The 26,386-nt window shown below is 52.1% G+C and overlaps 3 protein-coding genes across 3 annotated transcripts; 1 reads left to right on the top strand and 2 right to left on the bottom strand.

Annotated features, from left to right (window-relative positions):
• Positions 1-828: 828 nt before the first annotated feature.
• Positions 829-9,162, bottom strand: PLOD3 (procollagen-lysine,2-oxoglutarate 5-dioxygenase 3). The gene is made up of 19 exons (XM_081131164.1): positions 8,340-9,162; positions 7,872-7,963; positions 7,590-7,726; positions 7,318-7,481; positions 7,062-7,174; positions 6,828-6,891; positions 6,266-6,363; positions 5,826-5,927; positions 5,551-5,676; positions 5,151-5,272; positions 4,756-4,860; positions 4,517-4,642; positions 4,087-4,228; positions 3,888-4,001; positions 3,635-3,703; positions 3,023-3,127; positions 2,358-2,504; positions 1,604-1,729; positions 829-1,271 (listed from the first exon to the last, which is right to left on the bottom strand). The coding sequence occupies exons 1-19, from the start codon at positions 8,452-8,454 to the stop codon at positions 1,116-1,118; spliced, it is 2,223 nt and encodes a 740-aa protein (XP_080987290.1). The 5' UTR covers positions 8,455-9,162; the 3' UTR covers positions 829-1,115.
• Positions 9,163-9,631: 469 nt separating this feature from the next.
• Positions 9,632-17,647, top strand: ZNHIT1 (zinc finger HIT-type containing 1). The gene is made up of 5 exons (XM_081133136.1): positions 9,632-9,729; positions 14,885-15,055; positions 15,504-15,583; positions 15,693-15,862; positions 15,957-17,647. Exons 1-5 carry the CDS (start codon positions 9,708-9,710, stop codon positions 15,976-15,978), a joined length of 465 nt encoding a protein of 154 aa, XP_080989262.1. The 5' UTR covers positions 9,632-9,707; the 3' UTR covers positions 15,979-17,647.
• Positions 17,648-20,962: 3,315 nt separating this feature from the next.
• Positions 20,963-26,165, bottom strand: CLDN15 (claudin 15). Its single transcript, XM_081133135.1, has 5 exons — positions 25,646-26,165; positions 22,871-23,035; positions 21,765-21,846; positions 21,560-21,676; positions 20,963-21,479 (listed from the first exon to the last, which is right to left on the bottom strand). Exons 1-5 carry the CDS (start codon positions 25,860-25,862, stop codon positions 21,353-21,355), a joined length of 708 nt encoding a protein of 235 aa, XP_080989261.1. The 5' UTR covers positions 25,863-26,165; the 3' UTR covers positions 20,963-21,352.
• Between the last annotated feature and the right edge of the window lie 221 nt (positions 26,166-26,386).

The following is a 26,386-nucleotide window of genomic DNA, read 5'->3' as shown; positions in this document are numbered from 1 at the left end:
CTGGGAGTCTGGACAGGAGGCAGGAATAAAGTGTGGATGGCAAGTGAGGTATAGGAGGCAGGAAATTTCCTGGGACAGGTGAACAGGCCTGTTTGGTTTTTAAAAGGCTCCTTCTGCAAGGGAACAGTAGGGAGATAAATTCAGAAGGTAGGCTGTTGCAAGGCTGGGAAAGACCAAGCTGAAGGGACATGGCTGGCTGTCCTCAGGGTTCCTGTGTAAAGGGGTCTTGGCAAGGGCTTAATGGTCCCCTAGAGGCTGGAAGCAAGACCTGCTCACAGGAGGTCTCTTCCAAGGCTGCTTCATATTCCTCTTCCAGGAAGCTTTCCTTGAAATGACCCACCAGGGCTTTCCCTTTCCTCAACTCCCCCTCCCACACACACACACTCACTATAAGCTTAGGTCCCAGCAGCGACAGTAAAGCCCCTGCCTGCCCTCCCTCATAGGACACGTGCCTCCAGGGAGCCTTCTTTCTCTGAGCACTGTCCCTGAAGCCCAGCTCAGAAATATGCCACCCCACCCTTCACATAAAGGAGAAGATGCCATCAAGTGATGAAGGATGCCATCAGGGAGAAGAGTGTGGGGCTGGCTTTCAACTTTACAGTGAAGTCCTTTTGGTTTGGCCCTTCTAAAGCACTCCTCCAGCTCAGGCAATAAAGGGCAGTGAGAAATGGGATCCAGTGAAGCAACTAGGTTCCCACACATTCTACTTCTGCCTTTTCCTCTTCTCTGTTCTTTTTCTTTGGAGGAACTCCAGTCTCTCTCTACTCTGGGTGGCAGGAGGGGTACAAGGTCAATAAGTAGATGAAAGACAATAAATGGACTCGAGAATTAAAAATCCTCCTTTATTGGGAATGAGGCTAAGAAACAATAAGTTATCACATGGGGAACCCCCAGAAGATCTCTCCCCATGAAACTTTAGGGGCTAAGGAGAGGGACAAGGGGGCTCTAGGAGCTTCTTGAAAGGGCTCTGTGTGTTAGGGGTGGTGGTGAGGTGAGACATCCAGTCCCAGACACACCAAACACACTCAGTAGGTGAGGAGCCAGACAGACCCCCTCCAAGGAGTAGGGCACAAGAAGGCACAATGGCAGAAGAGGTTTGGTAGAGTGGTTGAGTGTCAGGGGTCGACAAAGGACACCATGATGTAGCGCGTGCCCCTCGTGGTAGGCAGCCCCTCATGGTAGTGAGTTAGACGGCCAGGGTGCAGGAGCCCCCAGCCCTTCCGCGGAGCTGAGATCACACAGTCATAGCGCAGGAAGCGGCAGCCACCTCCCTGGGAAGGGGACAGAGGGAACAGTGAGCAGACACTGGGTTGGGGGCAGACCAAAGGGATAAAGGAGGGGAAATGAAGGGGGTTGGGGTGTTAGCAGATGGGGAAACACAGGAAGAAGGGGGAGGTAGCCAGCCTGGAAGTGATCCAGGAGAGGACACCAGCAAAGTAACCGGGAAATGTGCAGAGGGCAGGCTGTAGGCAGGAAGGGCGACTGAGGGCTGTGTGCAAGGGTTGTAAGGGGGTGGACACAGGGTTCCAGTGGAAGAGTGTGTGTGTGTGTGTGTGTAGGGGTCCTGGTGGTGCCCTGAAGTAGGAAGATGCTAGGGACTCACCTCATAATCTAGGCCCTTGTGGTTGAGAGCAACATTGAGAGTAAAGGTGGATGAATCGTGATGTGGCCGCAGAGAGGGCTGTTCATCTGGCCGATAGCGGACCACAAAGTTCATCACTGCCCGGGTCTGTGGAAACAAGAGAAAAGAGGCTGAAGGTGCCTGGCCAGGGTGGCTCAGTGGTTGAGAGTCAACCCATGAACCAGGAGATCACTGGTTCAATTCCCAGTCAGGACACATGCCCCAGTTGTGGGCTCAATCCCCAGTAGGGGATGTGTAGGAGGCAGCCGAAGTTTGTATTTCTCTAACCCTCTCCCTTCTCCTCTCTCTAAAATCAATAAAAACATATTTAAAAAGGAAGGAAGGAAGGAAGGGAGGAAGGGAGGGGAGGGAGGGGAGGGAGGGAGGGAGGGAGGGAGGGAGGGAGGGAGGGAGGGAGGGAGGGAGGAAGGAAGGAAGGAAGGAAGGAAGGAAGGAAGGAAGGAAGGAAGGAAGGAAGGAAGGAAGGAAGGAAGAAAAGTGGCTGGAGGGATGACCCTTAGGTCCTGGGGCTCTTCCAAGGAAGTGACAGCTCCTGTCTAGGGAGTGGGAGTGACCACAAGGGTCAAGCAGGCTCCCCCCAGGGCTGCACTCCTGTATCTCTTTCCATGGGGCCCCAAATGCTACAGGGGCTAAAAAGGTGCTGTGTCGAAACTTCCAGTTGGTACTGGGGTGTGGGAAGGTCAAGGGAGCAGGGGTGGAAGGAGCAGTGGCCCACCTTGGTGTGATAGCCTGGGAACAGGTTCTCGGTCATGGGCCCCACATACGTCCTCAGCAGCTGCAGCCACTGGTCCTCATAGCCCACCTGCTTCATGTGGATGTCCACAGTGGGCACGTTCTCGTAGCCTCCAGCCAGTCTTGAGTCCTGTGGACAGTGGGCACTGAGCCCCTGACAGAACAGTGCCAGCCTCCCCTCTCCTCTTGCTGCCAGGCCTTAAAGCCTGTGTTCCCTTATCTGGAACAGCCTCAACCAATTCTTAGCTTGACTAACTCTTATTGTCCCTTTAAGTCTCAGCTAAGATGGCACCTCCTCTGTGAGGTCCCTTGGTCCCCCCAAGTCTGGGCCAAGGGGCCCTCCTGTGGCTTCCATAGCACCTGGACTGCTGCTGCTACTGACAGCGCAGGTGAGAGGGCAGAGTTTGGCCTGCATAGCTCATCAGTGCACCTGCACCACCTAGGTCAGTGCCTGGCATTGAGGACCTGCCCAGCAAGGATTTCTTGAATGAATAAATGAATAAGTAAATGCAGTTGTGACCCTGCCAGCCCCATCTCCTTGGGGACCCCTCTCTGTTCCCACTCTCCTGATACTATTTTCCCTCCAGACCCAGCACCTCCCTCTTCGTGGAAGGGGTCCTCCCTCCTCCCCTGCCCTAGCCCCCTCACCTCATGTCGGCCTCCTGACCACTGACCATAGTGCTCCATTTCCTCCACCAGCTCATCACACATTTGGTCTGACAGCAGAGGGAACCAGTATACATCTGGGCATGGCTGAGGACAGGGCAGGGGAAGAACAACAGGGCTGGGTGACACCCGGCAGGGAGGACAGGCAGCCAATGAAGGAGAGAAAAAGCAGGGAGAAGAAAGGGAAGCCAGGAAAAGAGGGAAGCTAGGAGAATGGGGATCTGAGCGAGGGGATGGGCCACAGCAAGGGCTCGGCCAGGAGAGGCTGGGCCAGAGGCAATGGGAGCAGCACTGAGAACACAACACAAATGGCAGGAGTCCTGGAGCCCCAGATTCTGAGACAGTGCTTTTCAAACTTCTCTACAAAAATGTCATTTTGCCTATAACACTAATATACCCAAAGACAAGAGAGGCTCACTGACTAATGCTGGGGTAGGACGCTGAAAGCCTGTCTGATCAGCCTTTGCCTTCATCTTGCCCAAGCAGAAAACCCTAAGGCACCTGGGGGAAGTCAGTTTGAAAACCACTAATCCAGATGGTGGACCCCAGGGGTGACGGCCATCAGAGCAGTCAGGGATCCTGAGTGGGGCTCACCTGTTCCACGAATCCCTCCCCTTCAAGGGCCCGGCTGTAGTTCTCATGAATATACTGCTCCTTCCAGTCCTGGGGAGGAAGCAGGAGAGCCCACCGTGATGTGTGTCCACTTCATCTGGTCCCACCCATAAGCCCCAGCACTTGGATGGCCCTCCCTGGGCAGCAGCAGGTCCTGCAAGGGTGTGCATCCCCCTGTGCGTCCTTCTATAGTGAAAGGCATTCACACTCTTTGAGCGAGGGGCCCCCTACTCACCAGGGGATTGTCAAAGATCTGCCAGAGGTCGGGATGCAGGTGGTCTGTGTCATACCGGGAAGTGGCCAGGAGGCGGCCAAATTCATGTTGATTGCTGAGATGGAGGAAGATGCCCTGGAGTGGGGAAGAGTGTGTGAGAAGGAGACACAAGGTGGCTGCCTCCCAGCACCCCAGCATTGGGTCCTACTGCCCTGCTCACCTTCTCCCTCAGGCTCTTACAGAAGGCCATGTCTGGGTCAGTGTCGCTGCTGGAGAATACTTCCCTCTGGGGCAGCTCTGTCCTTAGGGTCTCCCCCCGGATCACATACGCCTGGGAAATGTAGGGCACATTCCACACGCCCCTGGAGGTACCCACACTTGGGTCAGCTAGGTGGGTGGCCCCCCAAATTCTGCTCAGTTCAGCCTGAGAGCCCCTTCCCTCAGAGCACCCCATTTTCTGAGCTGGGAGGCCTCACTTCCTCTGTCAAGCACTGCTGGTCACAACCCACTAAGTATCCTGCTCCACAGTCAGTTTCTACCCCACAACTGTGCCAGAAGATCTCTGAGACTGAGGCTTTGGGAGAGGATGTGGGCATTCGTTCAGGCCCAGGTGGGAGGAGGAGAGGGGCTGCAGCCCTGGGAGGACTCACACTCGCTTCCGCTGCACCAACTCCACGTAGTCCTCGGAGCGTGCGTAGTACTCGTCAGGGCTCAGGGCTCCCCAGAAGTTGGACCACAGCTTCCCATGGCGGGACAGCATGGGTGCTATGACCTTCCTATAAATAGGTGGATGTGAGAACTGGGCAGAGGCAAGCCCTGTGCCCAGGGAAGGAGCTGTGGGTCCCCAGGAGACTACTTGGAGGCCCTCTGGGTGAGCCAGGCAAGCAACCTGTTCTCTTCAATGAGGATGCGCAGGGCCTGCGGGTTGGTGATGACGGCATCAGCATCCAGACTGAAGTAGAATTCACACTTGGGGTCCTGCCGACACTTGTCCCTGGAGATGACAGACCAACAGACAGAGGAGCTGAAACTAAAGCAGGTAGGAGGAGAAGGGTACTGCAGAGTGGGTGAAACTCCCCCTCACTCTGGGACCCCCAGGTTGTCCAGTGTGTGAGAGAGGGGCAAGGGAGGGACAGCACATATGGTGGCTGGAAAGTCAGCACTGTGGAGGCCATGGAGTAGCTGAATGGTGGATGGAGAGGGAAGGGTGGTGTAGTGGGTGGCATCCTCACCACCTCCCACCCCTTTACTTCCACCAGTCCTCCCTGCTCAGGTCTCACTCACATGGCCATGTCCCTGGCCTCGCCTGGGGTCAGGGCCTCCTCTGGCCCCACCAGCTTCACAGCTGAGAAGTGATCCTGGAGCTGGGGCCAGGAGTCTGCAATGTGGGGCTCATGGTAGACCTCCTGGAGATGGGAGGAAATGGGGGAGGGTGCTGAGAGTGCAGAAAAGATGGCACCTGAGAGGTGGGATGGAAGGGGTCAATGGGAGAAAAAAGGGAACATCTGTAATACTTTCAACAATAAAGATAAATTAAAAAAAATAAAAGATGGCACCTGAGGGATGGGATGGGAAAGGTAGTAAGGGAACAGGGTGTAGGAAGCAGTCTAGGGGTGGGGCGGAGTTCTGATCAGGGCAGATCACTTGGAAGGGCCCACACAGAGAGGCTGCCAGGGTGTCTCACGTTGTTATGCAAGAAGAGGGTGATCCTGTCGGGGGGATAGTCCAGGAGCATCAGCCGTTGCAGGAAGCGGGGTAGGAACGGGGTAGGTTGTTCCACAAACACAGCCAGAAGCACCCGGGGGGGAGGCTGGAAATACATGACAGGGCTCAGAGGAAAGCCTGTCCTCTACAACCCAGCCAGGTTTGGGAGTTCCCAGGAGCTCTGCCCCCTACTACTGCCCAGCATGCTCTCCCTGTACCCCGTTTAGTGTGCTCTCCTGCCCTTCCCCGCCTCACCTGCCCCCCCGGGAGTGTCCTCCGGTCCTGGTCACAGAACCCACAGCCTCCCTCAGGAGTCCAGCCATTGGGGACATAGTTTCCCAGGTAATTCAGCTGGAGCTGTTGGGAGAGACAGGGAGAGAGGCTGAGGCAGAGGAGCCCAGGACCAGAGATGAGGGAGGTCAGGCAGACAAACAGGAACAAGGAAGGGAGCAGTGGACACTTAGAACCTCTCCTAGTACTTCTGCTACTGGGGCTGGGAAGGACCAACTGCTCAGAAGGGCTGGGGGTACCCAGAGGCTGGGACTAGGTCTGGGGCAGGGACAGAGGTTGTGGGGCCAAGCCTGGGACAGGGGTAAGGGGCTAGGGCTGGGGCTGGGGCCAGGTATGGGGCAGGAGCTGGCGCCAGGCCTGAGGCCAGGCCTGACTGGGGCTGAGGGTATGAGCCTTTGGGGTACCTTAGTGGGTCCATTCCCATGCACCACAACAGGAAGTGTGTCATAGGCCACGTTCCGTATACGCACATGATTCCGATCAAATTTTAAAACCACCTCATCTGGGGAAGAAAGACCAGAATTTAGACTTGCTTTCTCTTGAAGCTGCCAAGCAACAGGTGTTTCTAAATATGAGGGAATCTAGCTACTCTGATGCCACCCTGGGGATCTCCTCCAGTGTGACCTGGGCAAGTCACTAGCCCCTCAGAGGCAGTTTCCTCATGTGTAACACGTAGGTAACCACAGATCCCAGTCCTCCTATGTAGGATTATTGTGTTAATGAAATTACAGAAGTAAAGCCCCTGGCCAAAGGCCTTGGCACATAATATATTCCACAGATGTTAGGTATGACAGCCACTACTTTTACTACTGTTAGCACCATGCAACTTTATCAGCCATTCAGACATTTGATGAAGTTAACATGAAGGTGAGTTGAAGACAACTCCAGTTCCCCCAGAAGCCCCTCTCTAATTCAGGACCTCCAGCAGCCTCTCTCATCTCCCCTTCTGATTGCCTTTCTCCTCACCTAAAGCCCCGTTGAGGTTCTGAAAGATCCGGGACTTATGATCCAGATTAAGGCTGAGTTTCTCCTGGATGGGATAAGATGGAGCAGTTAATTCAAGAAGGGGTGGGACATCATTTTTCACTCTTTTCTCTTTACATCTTCCCCAAAGCCTCTTTATCCCTTTTCTCCCATTCAGCTAAGGCCTGCCATCCCCACAGAGTTGCGGGCGCTCACCCCTCCTCTTCCCCTCCCTACCCTCAGTCCTGGGTCCAGGTAGAGTCGAGTGTAGAAGAGCTGATCATCATCATCATCCTTGTACTTCCACTGGCGGACAATTTGGTGGATGGTGGGGGCAAATCCAATGAATCCTGTGCGGGGAGGGGAGGAGCTGACTCCAAGACTCCCTGGATCCCACGAGCCTGTCTCCACTCCCTCTCTGGCCCCCAGGCACCTGGAACACTCCGTACCCCACCACTCTTGGCCCCTCTGCCTCAGGCACTCTGCCACTCACCACCAGAGTTGAGGAAGCGCTTCCCCGTGCCCACCTCAGGGTACTGCTCTGCCAGCCCCCACTCAGGCCAGCAGAAGCTCTCTGCAGAGAACAGCAGGCGGCTGCCACTCTGGACGAACTTCTTCAGCAGTTCTGAGGGGCTGCCAGCCAAAATCACATCATAGCTGGCAAGGAAGGGGAAAAGAAACAGGACAGCGGCTAGGAACCTTAGTATCCTCACCCTCTTCCTCTTGTTTGCCCCAGCCCTCTCTCCCCGCCCCCAGCCTCTTTACCTGTCCACAAACATGACGACCATATCCTCTCGGTCTGCATATTTCTCCATTTCCTTCTTTAGCCACCTGACCTTCTGTCCTCCACCAACTGTTCTGGCCACATCACCCCCTCGCCACTCCTCTCTCAGACCCAGGGTCTGTGGGGGAGATCATCCACGCCAGGGAGGGATTCAGCTGGCCAGGCTCACCGTGGGGCCCCAGGCATCCAGTCCTCAGCCCACCCCTCCGGCTGGAAAGCCCACCACCTCCTCCTAGCGGCCAGGAGGGCATTCCTCTCCTCACCCGCACTGTGTAGTTGAAGAACTCCGCCGATCTCAGGAAACGCCGGTATCCCTCCGTCTCGGCCGTGGCCACGGTGATCACCAGCAACTTCTCTGTTACCAGTCGGGAATTAGCACTCCGGACCCACTCATCCAGCTCACTGCCCCACGTGCTCCACTCACCTCGGGCCCCCTTCCCCTCCTTCAAACTCTGCTAACGTCCCTTACTTTTTGTTTCCCCATTCCCTCTTAAAATCTTCCCCCAAAGAAACTTCGACCCCAGTGAGAGCGGTATGGGAGTGACACCCAGGAATTCGGGGTCAGCTAGCATGGGGAAGCTGGAAACCTTAGTTCAGGGTGGAGAGTGAGCGGTACCGTCCCAAGAAGCACGCTGGTGCGAGGGAGAGACCCCCACCCCCACCCCTCCCCCTTGGCCCCTGCGGGCAGACACGCCAGCCCGGAGCTCACTCGGCTCTCCCTGGGGTTTCACCTGGGTTGACCGGGTTACCGACGAGGGGACGGTCGGAAGCCGAGGCTACAGGAGGCGGCAGGAGCAGCAGCAGTCGTAGCAGCAGGAGCCGGAGTCCCGCGCCCCCGGAGGCCATCGCCCGGAGCTGGAACTCGGGCCCGCACCGGGCTCCGGCTGCGCACCCGGATCTCAACTACCGAGCGGGGGGCTCTAGGAAGGCGACCGGGGCTGCCGTGCGGCCAACCGCGAGTAGGAGCAGGGCTGGGGGCTCCGCCCTGGAAAAAAGGCGTATCCGGAGGTTACAGAAAACTCTAGACGCCGGCGCTCCAGACAAGGCGAGGATTGTCCCTGGGCGCGGGCGCGCGGGCGCGCGGGCTGCGCGGAGCGAGCAGAGGGGCTGCTGGGCCGCGGGGCGAAAGAGGGGTGGGGGCTCGGGCTGGCGATCCTGGGCCGAGGACTTCAGTCGAGACAGCCCAGTCCAGTGCTCGCCAGACATGTGAGAAAACTGAAACCCGGAGAGAGGAAGTGACCCCTTGCGAGTCCGACGAGACGCGGAGGCGGGCCTGCCACAGCCGTGCCCCAGCGGCGGGGCGGAAGACTGGAGAGCGAGGCTGTGAGGCCCGCAGAGCTGGGACGAGCGGAGGAAGAGGGGAAGGGAGGGAGGAGACGGGGAAGTCTGAAGCCCGGGAGGAGCTAGGGGTTGAAGTGTCTGCGGAGGGTCCTCAGGGGCTTCTCGGGTTGCCCACTCAAGCCTGCTCACAGCATTTGGAGCCCCTTCTGTCTTCTCTACTTCCCCGGGTAAAGCTCTACGGGCTGCCTTTGGGACAACGGCATCTAAAGAAGGACCGAAGGAGCCCGGCCGGGCGTGGCTTCTCGGTTGAGCATTGACCTAGGATCCAGGCGATCGGGGTTCGATTCCCGGTCAGGGCGCATGCCCGGGTTGCGGGCTGGATCCCCAGTCGGGGGCGTGCAGGAGGCAGCCCATCAATGACCCTCTCATCATTGATGTTTCTATCTGTCTCTCTCCCTCTCCCTTCCTCACTCTCTGAAATAAATAAAGATATATTTGAAAGAAAGAAAGAAAGAAAGAAAGAAAGAAAGAACCGAAGGAAAATAACGTTTCTCGAAAAGACACTGGCACCACATCTTTAAAACGACCCATTTCAGGGTTCCCACAAAATACAAAACTACACTGAGGCCGGAAGTACTTTTGCCCCCATGAAATATGTCAGAAAGCTTGCTCGTCTCCAAGGGAACATTACGTAATTAGGCAAAGCGTAGTATTGCGCACGCGCAGAAGCAAACACCGCCGGAAGTGACGGTGCCCTTACCAAAGCGGATGGTTAGCACGCGTGCGCAATAGGCTCTTCAGTCCGCGGTGTTGTGGAAATGGTGGAGAAGAAAACTTCGGGTATGTGAGCCCCCGGGGGTTAGCTCCCTTCCTCCTCTCAGATCCGAACCTGGCCTAAGATTTTCTCACCCAGTTATTAGTCTCAAGTCCCTTCCCCTGCCCTTGGGTCCTGGCGTGGGGCAGCTCCCAAACCATCCATTCACGTTTTATTGATGCCTGCTCCAAGCCGGGCGCAGGGGATGGAGAAGGGAAAAAAGGTTTTTATCTTCTTAGAACTGGCCTTTTGGGAAGGGGGCACACTTGCATACGTGCTATGGCAGAGGGATGCACAGCTTCTGGAAAGGAGGGGGCCCTGAAGGGTTGGCGGGGAAGAACGCCTCAAAGTCGAGTTAGGTTTCGCGCGGTGCAGATGCGCTGGGGCTCATTCCCCGCAGCGGGAACCGCACTTGCCAAGGCAAGAAAGCAAGAAAAAGCAAGCCGCTTAGGAAGCCAAGTTCACAGTTCGGGGTTTGCGGAGGAATAGTAAAAGAGGGCCAGGGAAAGGAACAGTTGAAAGGCATTATATACCCTGCCTAAGAATTTTAACTTAGGGCAGTGGCGAGCCGTCAGGGGCCTTTAAGCCAGGGAAGTGACCCAAGCAAACTTATCTTTTGGGAAGCGCAGTTCTGGCTTCAGTGCAGAGCATGGGTTGGAGGGACTAGAGCAGCTCTGTCCGGTAGAATTTTCTGGGATGATGGGAATGTTCTTAATCAGCACTGTACGTCGTGGCAGCCATTAGCTACTTGTGGCTGTTGAGCCCTTGAAATGTGGCTAGTGCAATCAAGGAACCGAATTTAAAATTTTATCTTAATCCACATCTAACTTTAACCACATGTGACTAGTGGCTACTTTACTGTATTGCACAGGGAGAGAGGTTGGAAGGCCAGTTAGGAAGTTACTAAATAGTCCAAGTAAAAAGAGATGAGGGTCAGAACACCTCCAGATTGACTTGTAATAAATCCAGTTATGTCACTCCTTTCTTAAAGCCCCTCACTGGGTTTCTATCACCCTCATCATAAAATCCCCAAATCTAAATTCCTATAGGTACCTGACTTCATATCCCCCCCCCCACACACACACACACTTTATACACCAGCCATAGATAACTTTTAATTTATTGAAGGCACCACAGTCTCCCACCCAGGTCTTCTCTCATGCTGGTACCAAGACCTGAGACGCCCTCCCCTCTTCCCCAACCAAATTAACTTCTATTCATCTGTCAGGCCTCAACCTGGACTCACTTTCCTCCCAAAAATCTTCCTAACTACTCCAGGCCAGGCTAGGTGTTTCTGTCGTGTGCTCTGTAGCACTTTGTACTTCCTTATACTAACATATACTATGCTTTACCATTTTTGTTTTATCATTTATTTTCCCCACTAGAATGTAGGCCCTGGTTGTATTCCAAGAGCCTAGGGCACAACCTGGCACTTGGAAGGGAGGCAGTATGCGCAGTGATCAAGAGCATGTTTTTTGATGCTGGGCAGTTGGGGGTTTGAATTCTGACCTAGCCACTTACCAGCTATGCAAACTTCAGTAAGCTGGGGATGATAATGATACCTGTCCCATAGGGTTGTTGTAAAGGTTAAAGGATTTCTTAATTAATTAATTAATTAATTAATTATATTTAATTAAATTTATTGGGGTGACAATGGTTAATATGAACATATAGGTTTCAGGTGTGGATTTCTATGCTACAAGATCTGTATATTGCTCTGTGTGCCCACCACCCAAAGTCTTCTCTTGTCACCATATATTAAGACTCCCTTCACCCCCACTCCTTTCCCTCTGGCAACCACCACACTGCTGTTTGTGTCCCTGAGTTTCAGTTTTATATCCCACATATGAGTGAAATCATATGGTTCTTGGCTTTTTGTGGCTGACTTATTTCACTTAGCATAATGTTCTCAAGGCCTACCCATGTTGTTGTGAATGGCAGTGTTTCATCCTTTCTTATGGCTGAGTAGTGTTCCATTGTGTACATGTACTACATCTTTTTCGTCCAGTCCTCTATCACAGGACACTTTGGTTGTTTCCATGTCTTGGCCACCATGAATAATGCTGCAGTGAACATAGGGGCGCACATATCTCTGTGAATACATGTTTTCGAGTTTTTCAGGTTTATACCCAGGAGAGGGATTGCTGGGTTGTATGGTAGCTCTATTTTTAATTTTTTGAGGTATTGCCAGACTGCTTTCCATAGTGGTTGTACCAGTCTACATTCCCTCCAGCAATGAATGAGGGTTCCCTTTTCTCCACAACCTCTCCAACACTTGTTATTATTTGTCTTGTTGATAGTAGCCACTCTAACAGGTGTGAGGTGGTATCTCATTGTAGTTTTGATTTGCATTTCCCTAACTGCTAGTGAGGGTGAACATCTTTTCATATATCTATTGACTGTTCATGTGTCTTCTTGGGAGAGGAGGCTGTTCAGGTCCTCTGCCCACTTTTGGATTGGGTTGTTTGTTTGGTGTTGAGTTTTATGAGTTCTTTATATATTTTGGATATTAAACCTTTGTCAGAGCTACTGTTTACAAATATCATCTCCCATCTGGTTGGCTGCCCCTTTATTTTGTTGTCAGTTTCTTTTGCTGTGCAGAAGCTTTTTAGTTTAATATAGTCTCATTCACTTATTTTTCCCTTTACTTCCCTTGCCTTTGGGGTCAAGTTCATAAAATGCTCTCTATGACTAAGGTCCATAAGTTTGGCACTTATGTTTTCTTCTATGTAACTTATTGTTTTGGGTCTCACATTTAGGTCTTTGATCCATTTTGAGTTAATTTTTGTACATGGGGACAAACTGTAATTCAGCTTCATTCTTTTGTATGTGGTTTTCCAGTTTTCCTAGCACCATTTATTGAAGAGACTACCTTTACTTCACTGTGTGTTTCTGGCTCCTTTGTTGAAAATTATTTGCCCATATACATTTGGTTTTATATCTGGGCTCTCTATTCTGTTCCATTGATCTTTGTGTCTGTTTCTGTGCCAATAGCATGCTGTTTTGATTATCGTAGCTCTGTAGTATAATTGGAAGTCTTTTCAACATAATTTGGGGTCTTATGTGGTTTCATACAAATCTGATGATTTCTTATTCTATTTCTTTAAAAAGTGACATTGATATTTTGACAGGGATTGCATTAAATCTGTATATTGCTTTGGGTAATATGGCCATTTAAACTATGTTGATTCTTTAAAGGATTCCATTTATGCAGAGCTTAGTGTACTGCCTGACTCTTAGTACATAAGTGCTAGCCACCGGCACTGATGCTATTATTATGGTTACAGGCACTCAATCAATATTTGTTTAATGAATAAAGAAGCATTTTGTGTAGAATTATCAGAACCTGGTGAACAGCTGATATAGTAATGAAGAGAGAGGTTTAAAATAACTGCTAGATTTCTGGTTTGGATGTCTATGTAGATGGTTCCATTCAGTTAAAGAAAGTCTACAGGAGGAGAAGCAGTCTTAGGTGGGAAGATTTTTTATTTTGAGTTACAGCGTCAATGGGGTCAGCAGGTAATTTCCTGCAGCCAGTTGAGTAGTCAGTTTTGGAGCTCAAGAGAAGGCTCTGGATTGAGAGAATCACTTTTGGAGTCATTTGCTAGTGGGTGAGAAAGCTCTGTGTTTGGATTAGAAATCTCAGGAAGAGTTTATAGACTGAGAAAGAGAACAGGGACAGCCATCTCCTTAGAGGAAGAGAGAGAAAGCAAGGTTGGAAATGGAAGCATAGCCAGAGATGGGGAAGGAAAACCTGGAATCATGCCAAAAAGGCCAATGAAGGGACTCTTTCAACCTGAGGAAGATGGTCAACACAGTCTCAGAGTGTAGAGACCTCAAGTAAAATGCACCCTGGACTTGGCCCAAGGAGGTTACCAGTGTCCTGAGTGAGTGGTTCCCATAAAAAACCAGCCTGTTCCTGGGGGTCGAAGGGTGGATGGGGGATGAAGAAATGAAACATCACGTGGACCACTCTGTCAAAGAAGAGTAGCTGTGAAGTTGGGTAGACATGAGAGAGTTTAGTAGGTTTTTCCATTGAAAGGAGAGTACCAGCTGAGGAGGAGAAATTGAATTTGCAAGAGGGAGGGGAGGACTCCGCTGAAGGTGAAGGACTAGTTTAACAGTGAGCCGTGGTGATGGGGGTGGGGTTGGGTACCCAAGCAATTATGATTGAAAGTAGGCTAAAAGATGAGTGTCTCTATGTGTCAGTGGCCCATTTTCTTTAAGGTAGGAAATAAAATTGCTGAGCATGAAGGCCAAGTGCATTAAGGTCCTAGTGGAGCCTGGAAGCCCTGAGTTTATAGTGGTCTTGTCAGCATAGTTGTGTGATTTCTGCCAGCATTTCATTGGTTGAATTGTCTGGGATTGGGAGGAAAGGCTGTGGCCAAAGGGATAGAAAACAGGCCTGAGTGACTGAAATGGCAGTCTTAGTTAGCTGGGAAGAAAGCAAACCAGAGGGGCTGATATACAGTGCCCCCATTATCCCATTAAGGGGGAGTAGTTCCAAGACCTCCAATGGAGCCTGAAACTGAGGATAGTACTGAACGGTGTTTTTCCCTATATGTACATATGTTTTACGACTTCTCTTTGGCATATCTTTGGCATCACTACTCTTGTGGCTTGGGGCCATAATTAAGTAAAATAAGGGTTACTTGAACTCAAGCACTTCAGTACCATGACAGTTGATAAGATAACTGAGATGGCTCCTTAGTGGTTAACGGGCAGGTAGTGTATACAGCCTGGATACTTGGACAAAGGGATGATTCATATCCCAGGTAGGACAGAGTGGGTTGACATGAGATTTCATCACAGGCTCTTGTTCTTGCTGGCCCTGGATGCTGTAACTCTTGGGTGTTACTAGAGCTTCTTACACCCACACCTACTCAGAACAGTATGCAATTTAAAACTTATGAATTGTTTATTTCAATTTTTATTTAATATTTTCAGATCACAGTTGACCGAAGGTAACTGAAACTGCAGAAAGCAAAATCTCAGATAAGGGGAGACTACTGTATTGGTAGAAGGTATAGGGCTGAGGGCTCAGTGACTAGATCAGAGAACTTTGGCTCCACACCCCATGGACATTATCCACACACTGCCCAGAGCCAGGGTCACCCCAGCTTCTCTCTTCTCTGCCCCTCTTCCCATCCTCCCCAACTCTTCTGGCTCTGCCCCATCTAGTTCGCTCCCAGGACCCTGGACAGCGGCGGGTACTGGACAGGGCTGCCCGGCAACGTCGCATCAACAGGCAGCTTGAGGCCTTGGAGAATGACAACTTCCAGGATGACCCCCACGCAGGACTCCCCCAGCTTGGCAAGAGACTACCTCAGTTTGACGATGATGCAGACACCGGTGAGGCGGGTGGGGCTGGAGAGACAAGCTGAAGGAAGGAGAAAGAGTCTGACCAGATTAGGGTTGTGGAAGGACATTGGGCTGGGGGCGGATGACCCAGGAGCTCCTCTGGCTCTGCCAGGGACTGGCTTTGGTGACTTTGAGCCAGTTGCTCTCCCCATTCTGTGCCTTAGTTTCCTCTTATGTATGTAAAGAAGATGGAGTAGGTGAGCTCTGAACTCCCTTCCAGTTCCAATATAAAGTCTTAGATTTAGGGAGTGTAGAAATGAAGGAAGGCTGGGATTGGAGAAATTGGGGCAAGGGAAAAGGATGGTAGACGGAGGCCTTCTTAGAGCCCAGGTGAGCATGTGGGCAGGGAAAGGGTATGAGGGCACTGGGAATGATGGGGCAGAGAAAGATGGTGTCTTTCTTGGAACTTGGCAAGTAACTCATTGCTCTTGACCTCTAGGAAAGAAAAAGAAGAAAACTCGAGGTGATCATTTTAAACTTCGCTTCCGAAAGAACTTTCAGGCCTTGCTGGAGGAGCAGGTGAGAGAGGAGCTTGTGGGGAGGAACCCACAGAGACACTTGTCCCTGGCAGGTGTTTGCTATGTGGGTGGGCTGAGGAGTTGTGGAGCCTTCCCCCTTGTATCTGCAGAACCTGAGTGTGGCCGAGGGCCCCAACTACCTGACAGCTTGTGCGGGACCCCCATCCCGGCCCCAGCGCCCCTTCTGTGCTGTATGTGGCTTCCCCTCCCCATACACCTGCATCAGCTGTGGCGCCCGGTACTGCACTGTGCGCTGTCTGGGCACCCACCAGGAGACCAGGTTAGCTTGGAATATGCCCCAGGTCCACACCCTTTTCCTCATATACTCCCAGCCTCCCAGACCCTCTCCTCATCCTGTGTTTCTCTGCTTATAGGTGCCTGAAGTGGACTGTGTGAGCCTGGGTATTCCTGGAGAGGAAGGACCTCCATGCATCACCCTGGCCTTGGAAAGGACATCAACCAAAAGGAAAGGTGCTCCCTTGGACCAAGAGAGGAACCGTTCACTCACCCAAAAAACCTCCTCCAGGGAAGACCAGTCTTACTCCCAGGGATGTGGCAGAGAAGTGGGCCAGCCCCCAGAGTACTGTCGTAATAAAAGGTCTCATGTGAGGAAGCACCTGCCTTTTGGTCACATGGTGTTTTGGGGGTGAGGGTGACGGGTCATCTGTTTCACCTACTTACTACTCTGTCTTTTTCTCCTACCTGTCAATCACCGCTCCCACTCTGCCCCTCTAGGCCCCTGACTATGAAAGATTTTGTCTCATTCTCCTACCACTCCCATGTCTCTCATTTCTTGGCTGCTTCTTTATGTCACTTTTTTGGTTATTGATTTAGTACATTTGTTTTTACTTTTTGTTTCTCTAGTTTCTCTGAGTTTCTTTTGAATACAGCAAGGCCCCAGGAATGGCCAGTCTGAGGAAACAGTTGTTCTGAGGAAGCTCTTCTTATCAAGGGCTGTGGTATGTAAAGTTATTAGCAAAGAAAACTGAGAAGTTTCTGGGTGGCATGGAGGAATTCATGGTATAGAGGCTCCTGTTCTTGGTGGCCCTGGATGCTGTAACTCTTGTGTGGTACTAGAGCCTCTTACACCCACACCTCTTCTAAGCAGGTTGTGATTTATAGGCACCTAAGCTCCTTGGAGTTGCTGTCCTAGTTGCCCAGGACCCTGTTGGAACATAGCCAAGCAGGGGCTTAGGAAGTGTTTGTTGAACATATGACCTCAATAAGATACTAATGGTAGCCAGCAAAGTCAGTGTTAGGTACCTTGTTAGGCTTGTCTTCCCCAGTTCAGGGACTTTCTTGGGGCTGGCCCAAATGTTCCTGTGTCCTCCTTGGGAACTGCTTGCCCTTTCTCTGGAGACTTGCAGTTGGGCAAGTGGTGTTGGTGACAGCTTTGTGTTGAATGGTGGTGAGAACAGGGTTACAGACAGTCCTAAGTGTGTGGTTTGAAAAGATGGCTGTAAATGTTTTGTCTGTTCTTCCACTGAAGGCGGGTCCTTATCCCTTCCTCCGATATCTGGGTCAGCTTCAGCCTGCTTCAGCCAAGAAGAGTGGCGGAAGGGAAACCATGTGACATTCAAGGCTAGGTGGTAAAAGGCGGTGCAGCTTCTGTCTTGTCCCTAGGACACTTGTGATTTTTTTAAAAAACATTTTGGAGTTTTTTTGTATTAAGTTTATTGGAGTGCCATTGGTTAATAGGATCATATAGGTTTAGGAGCCTTCATTCGCTTTTGGAGCCTTCAGCCACCATGTAAGAAATCCAACTGTCTTGAAGTTGCCATGCTCTGAGGAAGCCCAGGCTACATGGAGAGGCCACGTGCCGGTGTTGCCAGTGACAGGTCCAGTTAACCAAGCCTTTAAGCCAGCCCAGCCCAGGCTTCCATCATAGGAGTGAAGATGCTTCCTCATGATTTCAGCCCCAAGGCACCAAGTCACCTTCAGCCATTTGAGTCATCCTAGCTGTCTCCTCAACATCATGGAGCAGACACAAGCCATCTCTGCTGTGTCCTATCTAAATTCCTGATCTACAGAATTTGCGTGTATAATAAAAGGTTTATGCCATTGAGTCCCAAGTCTTGGGATGGTTCATTATGCAATAGTAACCAGGACATCAGGAATCCAACTTGCTGGCTGCTAACTCCTGCCCTAGGTTTATTGTCTCTCTCAGGAGGGGAAACTTTCCTGGGTTCTAACCTTTTTTCCTCTCCAAGAAGTACACTCAAGAAAGAAACTAGAAGAAAGGATGATTTCCTTGCAGAGAAACACCACCCGTGCTTCACCGTGATCAACCTGCATTGGAATTCCTATCAGATTTCCACTGAATCAGCACAATCTCTTTGGTTTATTTTCTAGGTTCACTAACTTTATTTCATATGTTGTTGTTATAAAAAGAATCAGACGGACAGGTTCTGCTTGGTGTAAGATTTGTCTACTCAGTGACACACTCAGCCTTCCCCAGCTGATCTTAATAGGACAGAGCCTTCCCTTCCTCTGATGCTGATTGTCTCTACAACTTATCCACTGACATTCTCTAGGAAAGGTCTCCACACTCCCATTTAAAACCATAGCTCCTCAAGAAAAGCCTTGAACAATTTTTGCCAGCTTCCTGTATACTAGTGGAGAGTTGGTCCCCAGCTTGGGAGACACCCAGGCCTTTGGGAAATCTACACTATACCAAAAGCTTCTAGAGGCTAGAGCCAGGGTTTTGTGATGGGGGCACCACAGCCCCTTCCTGGGCACACAGGAATAGAAGAGGGTCAATGCTAGTGTCTGGAAGGCTAGAGGCTTGGGGGGCTCACAGCTAAAGACCTCAGTGAGCACTGACTTTAACTGATGTGAATTAGTTTGGAGAGCCAGGAATTCTGGGAAGCAGGCCAGTTGTGTCTTCAGTCTTGGACAAATCTTGGTACTACTACTTACTAATTGTGTAGCTTGGATAGGTCACTTTACCTCTCTGACTCTGCATAGCCACTTCCCAGGTATTGTGAGGCATAAGTGAGGCAATGCACCTAGCCCAGTGTCTGACATCTGGAAAGTACTCAGTAAATGATAGCTGTTGACCTCATTGCTCAAGACCTAAAGCAGTTTGTTGTGAAGCTTTTTCACAGCCAGTTCCCTCAAAAACTAGAGGATTCTTTGGAGTAGCCCTAACATCTTGCCCATTATATGGTAACTAGCTGTTTATATTTCTCTTTGCTCCTATCTTGTGAGTTTTTTTAGGGCAGGGGTCATGTCTTAATGCTCTAACTTCTAGAAAAGAACATGTTAAAAGGGTGTGTTGACTCTGACCAATGTGGCTTAGTGGTTGAGCTTAGACCTACCAGCCAGGAGGTCACGGTTTGATTCCCAGTCAGGGCACATGCCTGGGTTGCAGGCTCGATCCCCCATGGGGGGCATGCAGGAGGCAGCTGATCAATGACTCTCTCATCATTGATGTTTCTATCTCTCTCCCCCTCTGAAATCAATAAAAACATCTTTTTTTTTTTTTTTTTTTTTTTTAAGATAGCCCTTTAGAGCCACGTGACCATTACTGATGGGTAAAGAAAACCTGGTGATCATATTAAGGCACTTATTTAAATACTCAAATGTGAGACCTGGCTAAGGCTAGTTTTCCTGAAAGGGGGAGGAGATGAGAAGAGGCAGGATGGAGTGTGGGAAAGGAGGTAGAAGCTGTGGAGTTGGGTAGAGGGGAATTTGGGTTGGAGGTGCCTGGGTGGCAGCATCAGGAGTTGTGGTTGGCTTCTGTCCTTCACTATGGGCTAAGCAGGCATCCCTGTGGCATTTTCATGGCCTTTCAGAATTGTAAGGCCCTTTTAAAGATTTGTGTCTTATCCAGAGAAACTACAATTGGTTTGCTAACAAAGCAAGTCAGATGGCCCGGTACTTGCTATGGTAGATTGTTACACTAAGGGCCCCTGCAAAACATACTTCCCACTGTCTGCACTCTGTGCAGTCCCTTCCATATGGGCTTTGGTTTTAGCCCGGGGACTGGCATGGCCATGGGACACCCACAAATTGTCCAAAAGAAGAGTATGAAGGGGGTAGGATATACAGATTTTTGTGGGCTCAAAAAGCACCAGCGTTTCTGGGGGGAGCCCAGTGGGAAGCCTTGATGCAAATGTGTGTCCGAGGCCAGTGCAGCAGTCCAGCTTGCTGGGAGAGCATGGTTGTACAGAGGAATAGTAAGAAGTGGGGCTAGGAAGATAGGCTAGGGCGAGGCAGTGTGCCAAGGTCTTAAGTGTCTTTTATGATTTTTCTGAGGCACCAGTGAGCTTCCAGGGCAGGACAATAAATGATGCTCCAGTAGAGGGATATGGACAAGAAGCTCAACTGAGGAAATTCTGTGACTAGTCTGGGCATTGGAGGATGAGGGCCTGACCCAGGACCAGGCAGTGAAGGGAGAGGAGTAGGTGGATGTGAAACACTGGAGGGAGAACCGATAGGATTTGGCAGCTGAGGAGAGGGGAAGTGAAGGGAGAAGCCAGAGAAGACTGAGGCTGTAAATTTGTGTGACTAAGAGGATGGCGATGGTGGTAATAGGAATGACAGGAACTGTGGCTTTGGGGAGAATTAATGAATTTGCCCAGCTTGTGAAACATAGGGGGTGCATATACTTCTGAAGCTCCAGAGAGAGGGCCCGGTTAGAATGCAGATGTGAGTGTCTCTGCATCCCAGGGGAGAGTACAGGTGAGCAGATGGGATGAAAGGGGAAAGGGCTGAGGTCAGAACCCAGGCCACCCCTGGTCACCGTAGTCAGTGCTACAGGGGAAGGTACCAGGATAAGGATCTATCACCTCCTTCCACTAGAAGCCAGGCTTCTTTCTCATGGTCTCATTTCCAAGTCTTAAGTGGGTGCCAAGCCTTTCCATGACCCAGTGCTGTCTGAGCTAGACACCATGGAGTCACACATTTCACTGATACTCAAGCCTCTGTGAACAGACTTCCAGAGCTGTTTCTTGAAGTTATTGAACCTTCCCCAGAAAAATGTACTGTTACCAAACCCTTGATCTGACACAGTTTCAGAAGGCTGGCCAGTTTCTGGTACCCACTCTCAGGCCCAGGTAAAGAAACTGCTCTAGTCCACCTGTATCCTTGTACAGCTGTGAAGAAAGGTTGAGAGTATGAGTGACTCGTTATCTCAGGCTGGCAGTTTCCTTGATCTGGGTCTTCCTGATCTGTTCCTTGATGACTCTTATCAGTAATTATAAGAGTGCCACACTCTTGAAATAACTTGCACCTGCCTGTTTTGCTGGATAAGATAGTCCAAAGGTCATGGAGATGGGGAAAGGTGACAGTCTGGTGTCCGAGAACTGAGATGACTCTGGGTGCTGCCCCAGCCAACTCTTGCTTGGCCAGTTGCTTCATGACACCCTCAGCCCCTCAGTTTACAATACAAATTTATTTATGCATGTATTTATATAGAATGCAAGCACTCGGGGACGCCCCCACCCGCCTAACCGCTCAGTCCCCAGACTCAGAGGATAAAGAGAGGTCGGGTCCAGTCTCAGGAGTCTGAAGTGAGTCCTCAGGAGGCGGGTTCTTGGCCAGAGGGAAGCACGGCCGGGGCGGAGCTCCGGCTGAAGAGGCGGGGCCTGAGCTGGGTGTGGCTTCCAGGCCCAAGGTGGAGCCCGGGGCGTGGCTTGACCCTGGGGCGTGGCTTGCTCCTGAGGTGGGAGCACCAAGCAGCGGCCTGCGCCTGCTGCCCGGGGTTCGAGGGACCCCTTTCCGCTGGGGGCAGTGGGAAGGGAATAGGATCCACAGGCCAGGCCTTCTACACGTAAGCGTTTTTCCCGTATTTGCCGAAGCTGATGTCGCCTTCTTCATCCGAGGCTGCGGGGCGCAGGTGGGCAGCGAGGCTAGTGGACCGCGCTGCCGAGGCCTTGTAAGGGAGCCGGGTGCTGGCGAGGGAGGGGCAAGGGTCAGGAGGAGGCGCAGCCCTCGCCGCCCTCCCAGCCCCCTGCCGCTCACCCTCCTTTACCTGGTGGCGCGGTCCTCCTCAGGAGGACAGCAGCAGTTGGAGCAGAGGCAGACGCCGCCCAGGATGGTCAGCAGGGAGGCGCTCCAGCCCAGGTAGAGCGCAGGGCCCAGCTCATACCTGGGGACAAAAACAAGGCGGGACGGGGCGGTGCTAGCTCGGGGACATGGCCGAGTTCCACCCCCGAGGATGGGGCTCCCACACTCACTTGGTTCCAGAATACGTGGGGTCGAAGAAGTTCCGGGTGATGTTGGAGGCGTACCAGGTGATGGCCACCATCCCGCAGCAACCTGGGGCAGGGAGAGAACGGCACTGGAGCCCTAGGCACCTAAGGACTAGGGGGAGGGCCAGGCAGGAGTAGCCCAGAGAGTAGAAGGTGGGGCAGCAAGTCCAAGAGCAAATTTCATTCCCTCCGTTTCTTCCCCCACCCCAGCTCACGACCCTTCTGTTTCCTGGGGTCAACTGTAAACTTCTCCATCTAGCCCGAAACCATACTCTGCTCCTCAGCCAGCCCTTGCCCCCTCTTTACCCCTGAACTGCCTTGTTCATCCCTGCCCTCTAGCACCTTGATCCCTTAGTTTCTTTACTTGGACTGTGCCCCATCCATCCTAGAAAGCCCAGCTGCTCTAAGCAGTCTTCTGTCCTGACACTTGTGTCCCTTGGCCTCCCAAAGCCCTCAGAGCCTGTGATATGACTTTGCCACTCTGAAGTGAAAGCCTGAAGCCAGTGAGATCTCTAGACTAGAGGATCAGCCTTGTCACTCGCTGGGGGCTTGTCCTCCAGTAAGTTGCCTGACCTTAGAGTCTATTTCTACATCTGGAGAACAGGAAAAGACCCTCCCTACCTCACAGGCTTATGAGGTAATGTGTGTAGATATGTTTTACAAACTGAAAAGGGATGGCCAGTCATATATTGTTTCTGTGTGCAATGTGCATGTGTGTGTGTGCACGTGTGTGTACACACGTGTGTGTGTGTATACCCTGACTCTGATCTTCCCAGCCAGGCTGTAAGCTCAGGAGGACAGACCCTCACTCTCACCTTTGGAATCTGTCCCACACCTCACTTATGCCTGGCTCCAGTGGGAGGTTCAAGAAACATTGCTAATGGACTGATTTGTAGCCAAGGGATTTGGTGAGTATAGGTGAAGCTGAGGTGAGCTGGAAGCGAAGGAACAGCTTAGCCTGGGAGGGCAGGTGTCAATGCAAAGGGGAAAGAGTGGGAGCTGAAGACAGAGACCCCCGGCATCTGTTGTAAAGGGCCACCCCCAACCCCCCACTGTAGCGCAGGGCCCACCCATCACCTTCCCTCAATTACCAGCCAGTATGTATAGGGCCCCCGCAGTGGCCGCCAGCTTGGCTTTCCTGGAGAGCACCACGCCCCCAATGTTTGTGCAGCGCAGTCCCATCATGCCCAAGAAGAGGCCCAGGAAGCCCAGGAGGATGGCAGTGATCATGAGTGCCCGGCAGGCCTGGATGTACCCTGGGGAGGTGGGTTGCAGCCATGGGTCCCTGAGCCAGTGCCTTACCCCTCCATCTCCTCTCCCCTCAAAGACAGACAGTCCCTTACAGCCTCAGTCCCTATAAGTCCTCAAATCCTCTTCTTTCACCTTTGGATCCATCCAGCCTACAGGCTGAGGGGTCTCACACCCCTCCTTCCCAAGAGTTCACCTCAATCCCAAGGAGTCTCAGCCCCTCCTGCCCTGCCACCTGCACCGGTACATTTTGCCCATACCTCCTTCATAGAGCTTCTGCTCAGCACTACTGACACTTTGGCTCAATAATGTTTTGTTCTGGGAGCCATCCCCTGTGCATTGTAGGATGTTTAGCAACATCCTTGGCTTCCACCACTAGATGTCAGTAGTCTCCCCAAGGCTGGGGCAATTAAAATGTGTAGATTATCAAATGACCCTTGTGGGGGCAAAATCGCCTAGTTGAGAACCACTGCTCTGTTAGATCACCACCAGTCTCAGCTGTGCATTGCAGAAACCACACCTGGGCACCCCAGCCCCTTCCCCACACCTGCTTCTCTCCAGGTCCCACCTAGTGCATAGCATTGCACCTGGCATCCTGACCTGATCTTCCTGGAGTGACCAGTAGGGAGCAGCAGTGGCCCATGGGGTCACTGGGTCCAAGGCAGTTTCTAATCTGGGAGGTGGGATACCTGGGCCCAGGACCAATCCAAGTCAGTTTAGCGCATGTGCTTTCAGTACCTCAGTTTCCCCTTTCTCAAAGCTGAAGGAAATGGCTGGCTTCCTTCCTGGCTCCCCTTCCCCCTTCTCTGACTTTGATAGTTGCCAAGCACCCAAGGACCTTGCACTCCTTTCCCAGGTGGGGCAGTGCCAGCAAGGCTGAAGGGGAAAGGCTGGGTCCCTGCCAAGAGGATGTTTAGTGGCTTGGAGCTGGGGGTAGGGAGGAGGGACAAAGTTCTCTGGGAGCACTTTCTCGCTCTCAGCCATTCCCTCTGGAGTTCCCACCCTCTTCTCCTACCCCATATCCTATCCCCACCCATCCACTTACCCATCTCCACCTGGGGCAGACAAGCTCTGATAGACAAAGATTACTGAAGAGCCTGTGAAAGCATGGACCAAATGGCTGGAGGCTAGGGGTGCACAGCTGGAAGGTGACTAAATAACACTCAGGACCCCTCTCAGGACCAGAACTGGCCTTGGAAGTCAGCCAGCTCCGGACTCAGAAACAAGTCAGGATTCTAACCCCTCTACCACCTGTGTGACTTGGGGCAGGTTAATACTCATCCCTGCAGTTTTCCAGGTTCTGTAAAATGAGCTTACTAACATCCCCAACAGCTGAACTATCGCAAACAGCCCTAAAATGGTGTATGTGAAGTATCCAGCACCACACCCGGAACCAAGATGCCCTTAACACTGCGCAGCTGCACTCTGCCGTTCCCTCCAAGCCCCTTCTTGTCCCTTCATTTTTCATGCACACTCATGGTCTCTCATGGAGGGGAGGGGAATTGCCTTGTTAAGTCCTAGAGAGAGGGATGAAAACATGAAGCCTCTGCAGCTGCCTTGGGAGATTCTGGGAATAGTGGGAACACAAGAGACCCGCCTGGATCCCCTAACTGCTCAGAGCATCTTTGACATTGCTGGGGGACCTCATGTAGCTCTGCTCTAAACCCAGTGTTGGCCTCTGTTCCTTCACCCTTCCTCTGGCAACTGCAGAAGGGGACCTAGAAGAGCCAGAGGGCTCCGGGAGAACCCAGTGAGGCTGCGGGAGTGGCACGGCAGAGGGTTCCTGGTCATCCCCTCTTGATCTTTGGCATGGGGCCGACTGAAGGGAGACTCCCCTAGGGAATAATGGGGGGGGGGTTACTCACAGGGTGAGCAGGAAGCAGGAAGATGCTACGGCCACCAGGGAGAATCTTCCTGGGCCAAAAGAGCTGTAGGCTCTAGCTCGCAAAGAACCGAAAAAATACACTCCCCCCAGAACCCCAAACACACATGCACACTCCCTCACCTGCTTACATTAGACACCCAGAATCTTTAATAAAAACAGCCCTTTAGTATTCACCACAGCATTGGTGTCCCAGTAGAAGCCTGGTGAGGCTACTGAGATTGTCTCAACTCCCAAGAATCCAAGATGGGGCCTCCTCTTCGCCCCACAAACTCCAGCACTCTCAACCCAACACTAAAATGCTAAAATTGTTTGAGTGCACATAGATGCTAACATCATGTTAACATTTTGAACCTTTTATTTCATAAAGTCCCCACGACTACCCTATGAATGGGTGCTATTATGATCCTAATTTTACAGATGGGTCAAATAAAGCTCATTTTACCATCTGCCCAAGGCTCAGAGCTAGGACACTGCAGGCACTGGCCTGGCAGTCTAACCCTGGTGCCTGCACTTGTAACCACTGAGACAGAGTGGCCCATTAGGGCAGGGGGCCACGTGTGACCAGGTCACCACTGCAGCTCCAGACAGGGGGCTACCCCTAGCACTCCCTGCTGCAGGAGCTGATCTCTGAGCTTAATGGCGCCCAAGGTCAGAACACAGGCAGCACCTTAACTCCCCGGAGCTCTCTCCAACCTCCCACCTCCCTCTGCTCCCTTCACCCTCCACCCTGTACCGGAGAGGGCCAGCATGGACGGGAACTCCCAGCAGTTGTGGACTCCCAGGGAGTCGGTTGCGCAGCTGTACCAGAGGTTCTCGAAGATGGTGTTGGTGGTGATGACATTCCCGTGCACAGTAGACACTCGCCAGTAGCTGTGTGGCAGGGTCACACCCAGCATCAGCAGCCCCACGGCTGCCATGAAGAAGCCAAAGGTCTCCACAGCCACTGACATGGTGGTATGCAGGCCCTGAGGGGCACCTGGGGCCCCAGAGGGAGAAGGGCTGAGCCCCAGGGGACCTTGAGGGGCTTTGGCTAGGGAGAGGTGTTAAGGCAGGGTGGGAAGAGTGGGGAAGGGCGGAAGACCAGCTGCAGCCTCGGCCTCTTCCTCGGCCTCAGGTCTGTCTCCAAGTTTTTGCCTTCCTTCCCTCTTTCTGGGTTTCTGCTTCCCTGCAGGTCAGCAGTCAGAGGAATGAGCCAAGAGCCTGCGGCAGATGTTGATGAGATGTAGGGAATAAACGAAACCGGCCAAAAGTCCACTGCCTCCAGGCTGCCCTGGGCTCCCCGCCCCACAGGGTGTGGGGGGGGGACTTACCGGGGAGTGACTAACGGATGCAGCCAAGGAGGGGCCCCCATGGGAGGTATTGGGAGCCAAGGGGAAGCGTGTCTCTGACTCAGCTTTCATTAGGGGCCAGAGAATGGAATAAGAGGGACAAGAAGAGACAGAATGAGCACCGACAGGCCACTGCAGCCTTCACT

The sequence above is a fragment of the Miniopterus schreibersii genome (assembly GCF_964146895.1).
Source record: "Miniopterus schreibersii genome assembly, chromosome: 3".
NCBI lineage: Eukaryota > Metazoa > Chordata > Mammalia > Chiroptera > Miniopteridae > Miniopterus > Miniopterus schreibersii.
This window is presented reverse-complemented; position numbering and strand designations above follow the sequence as displayed.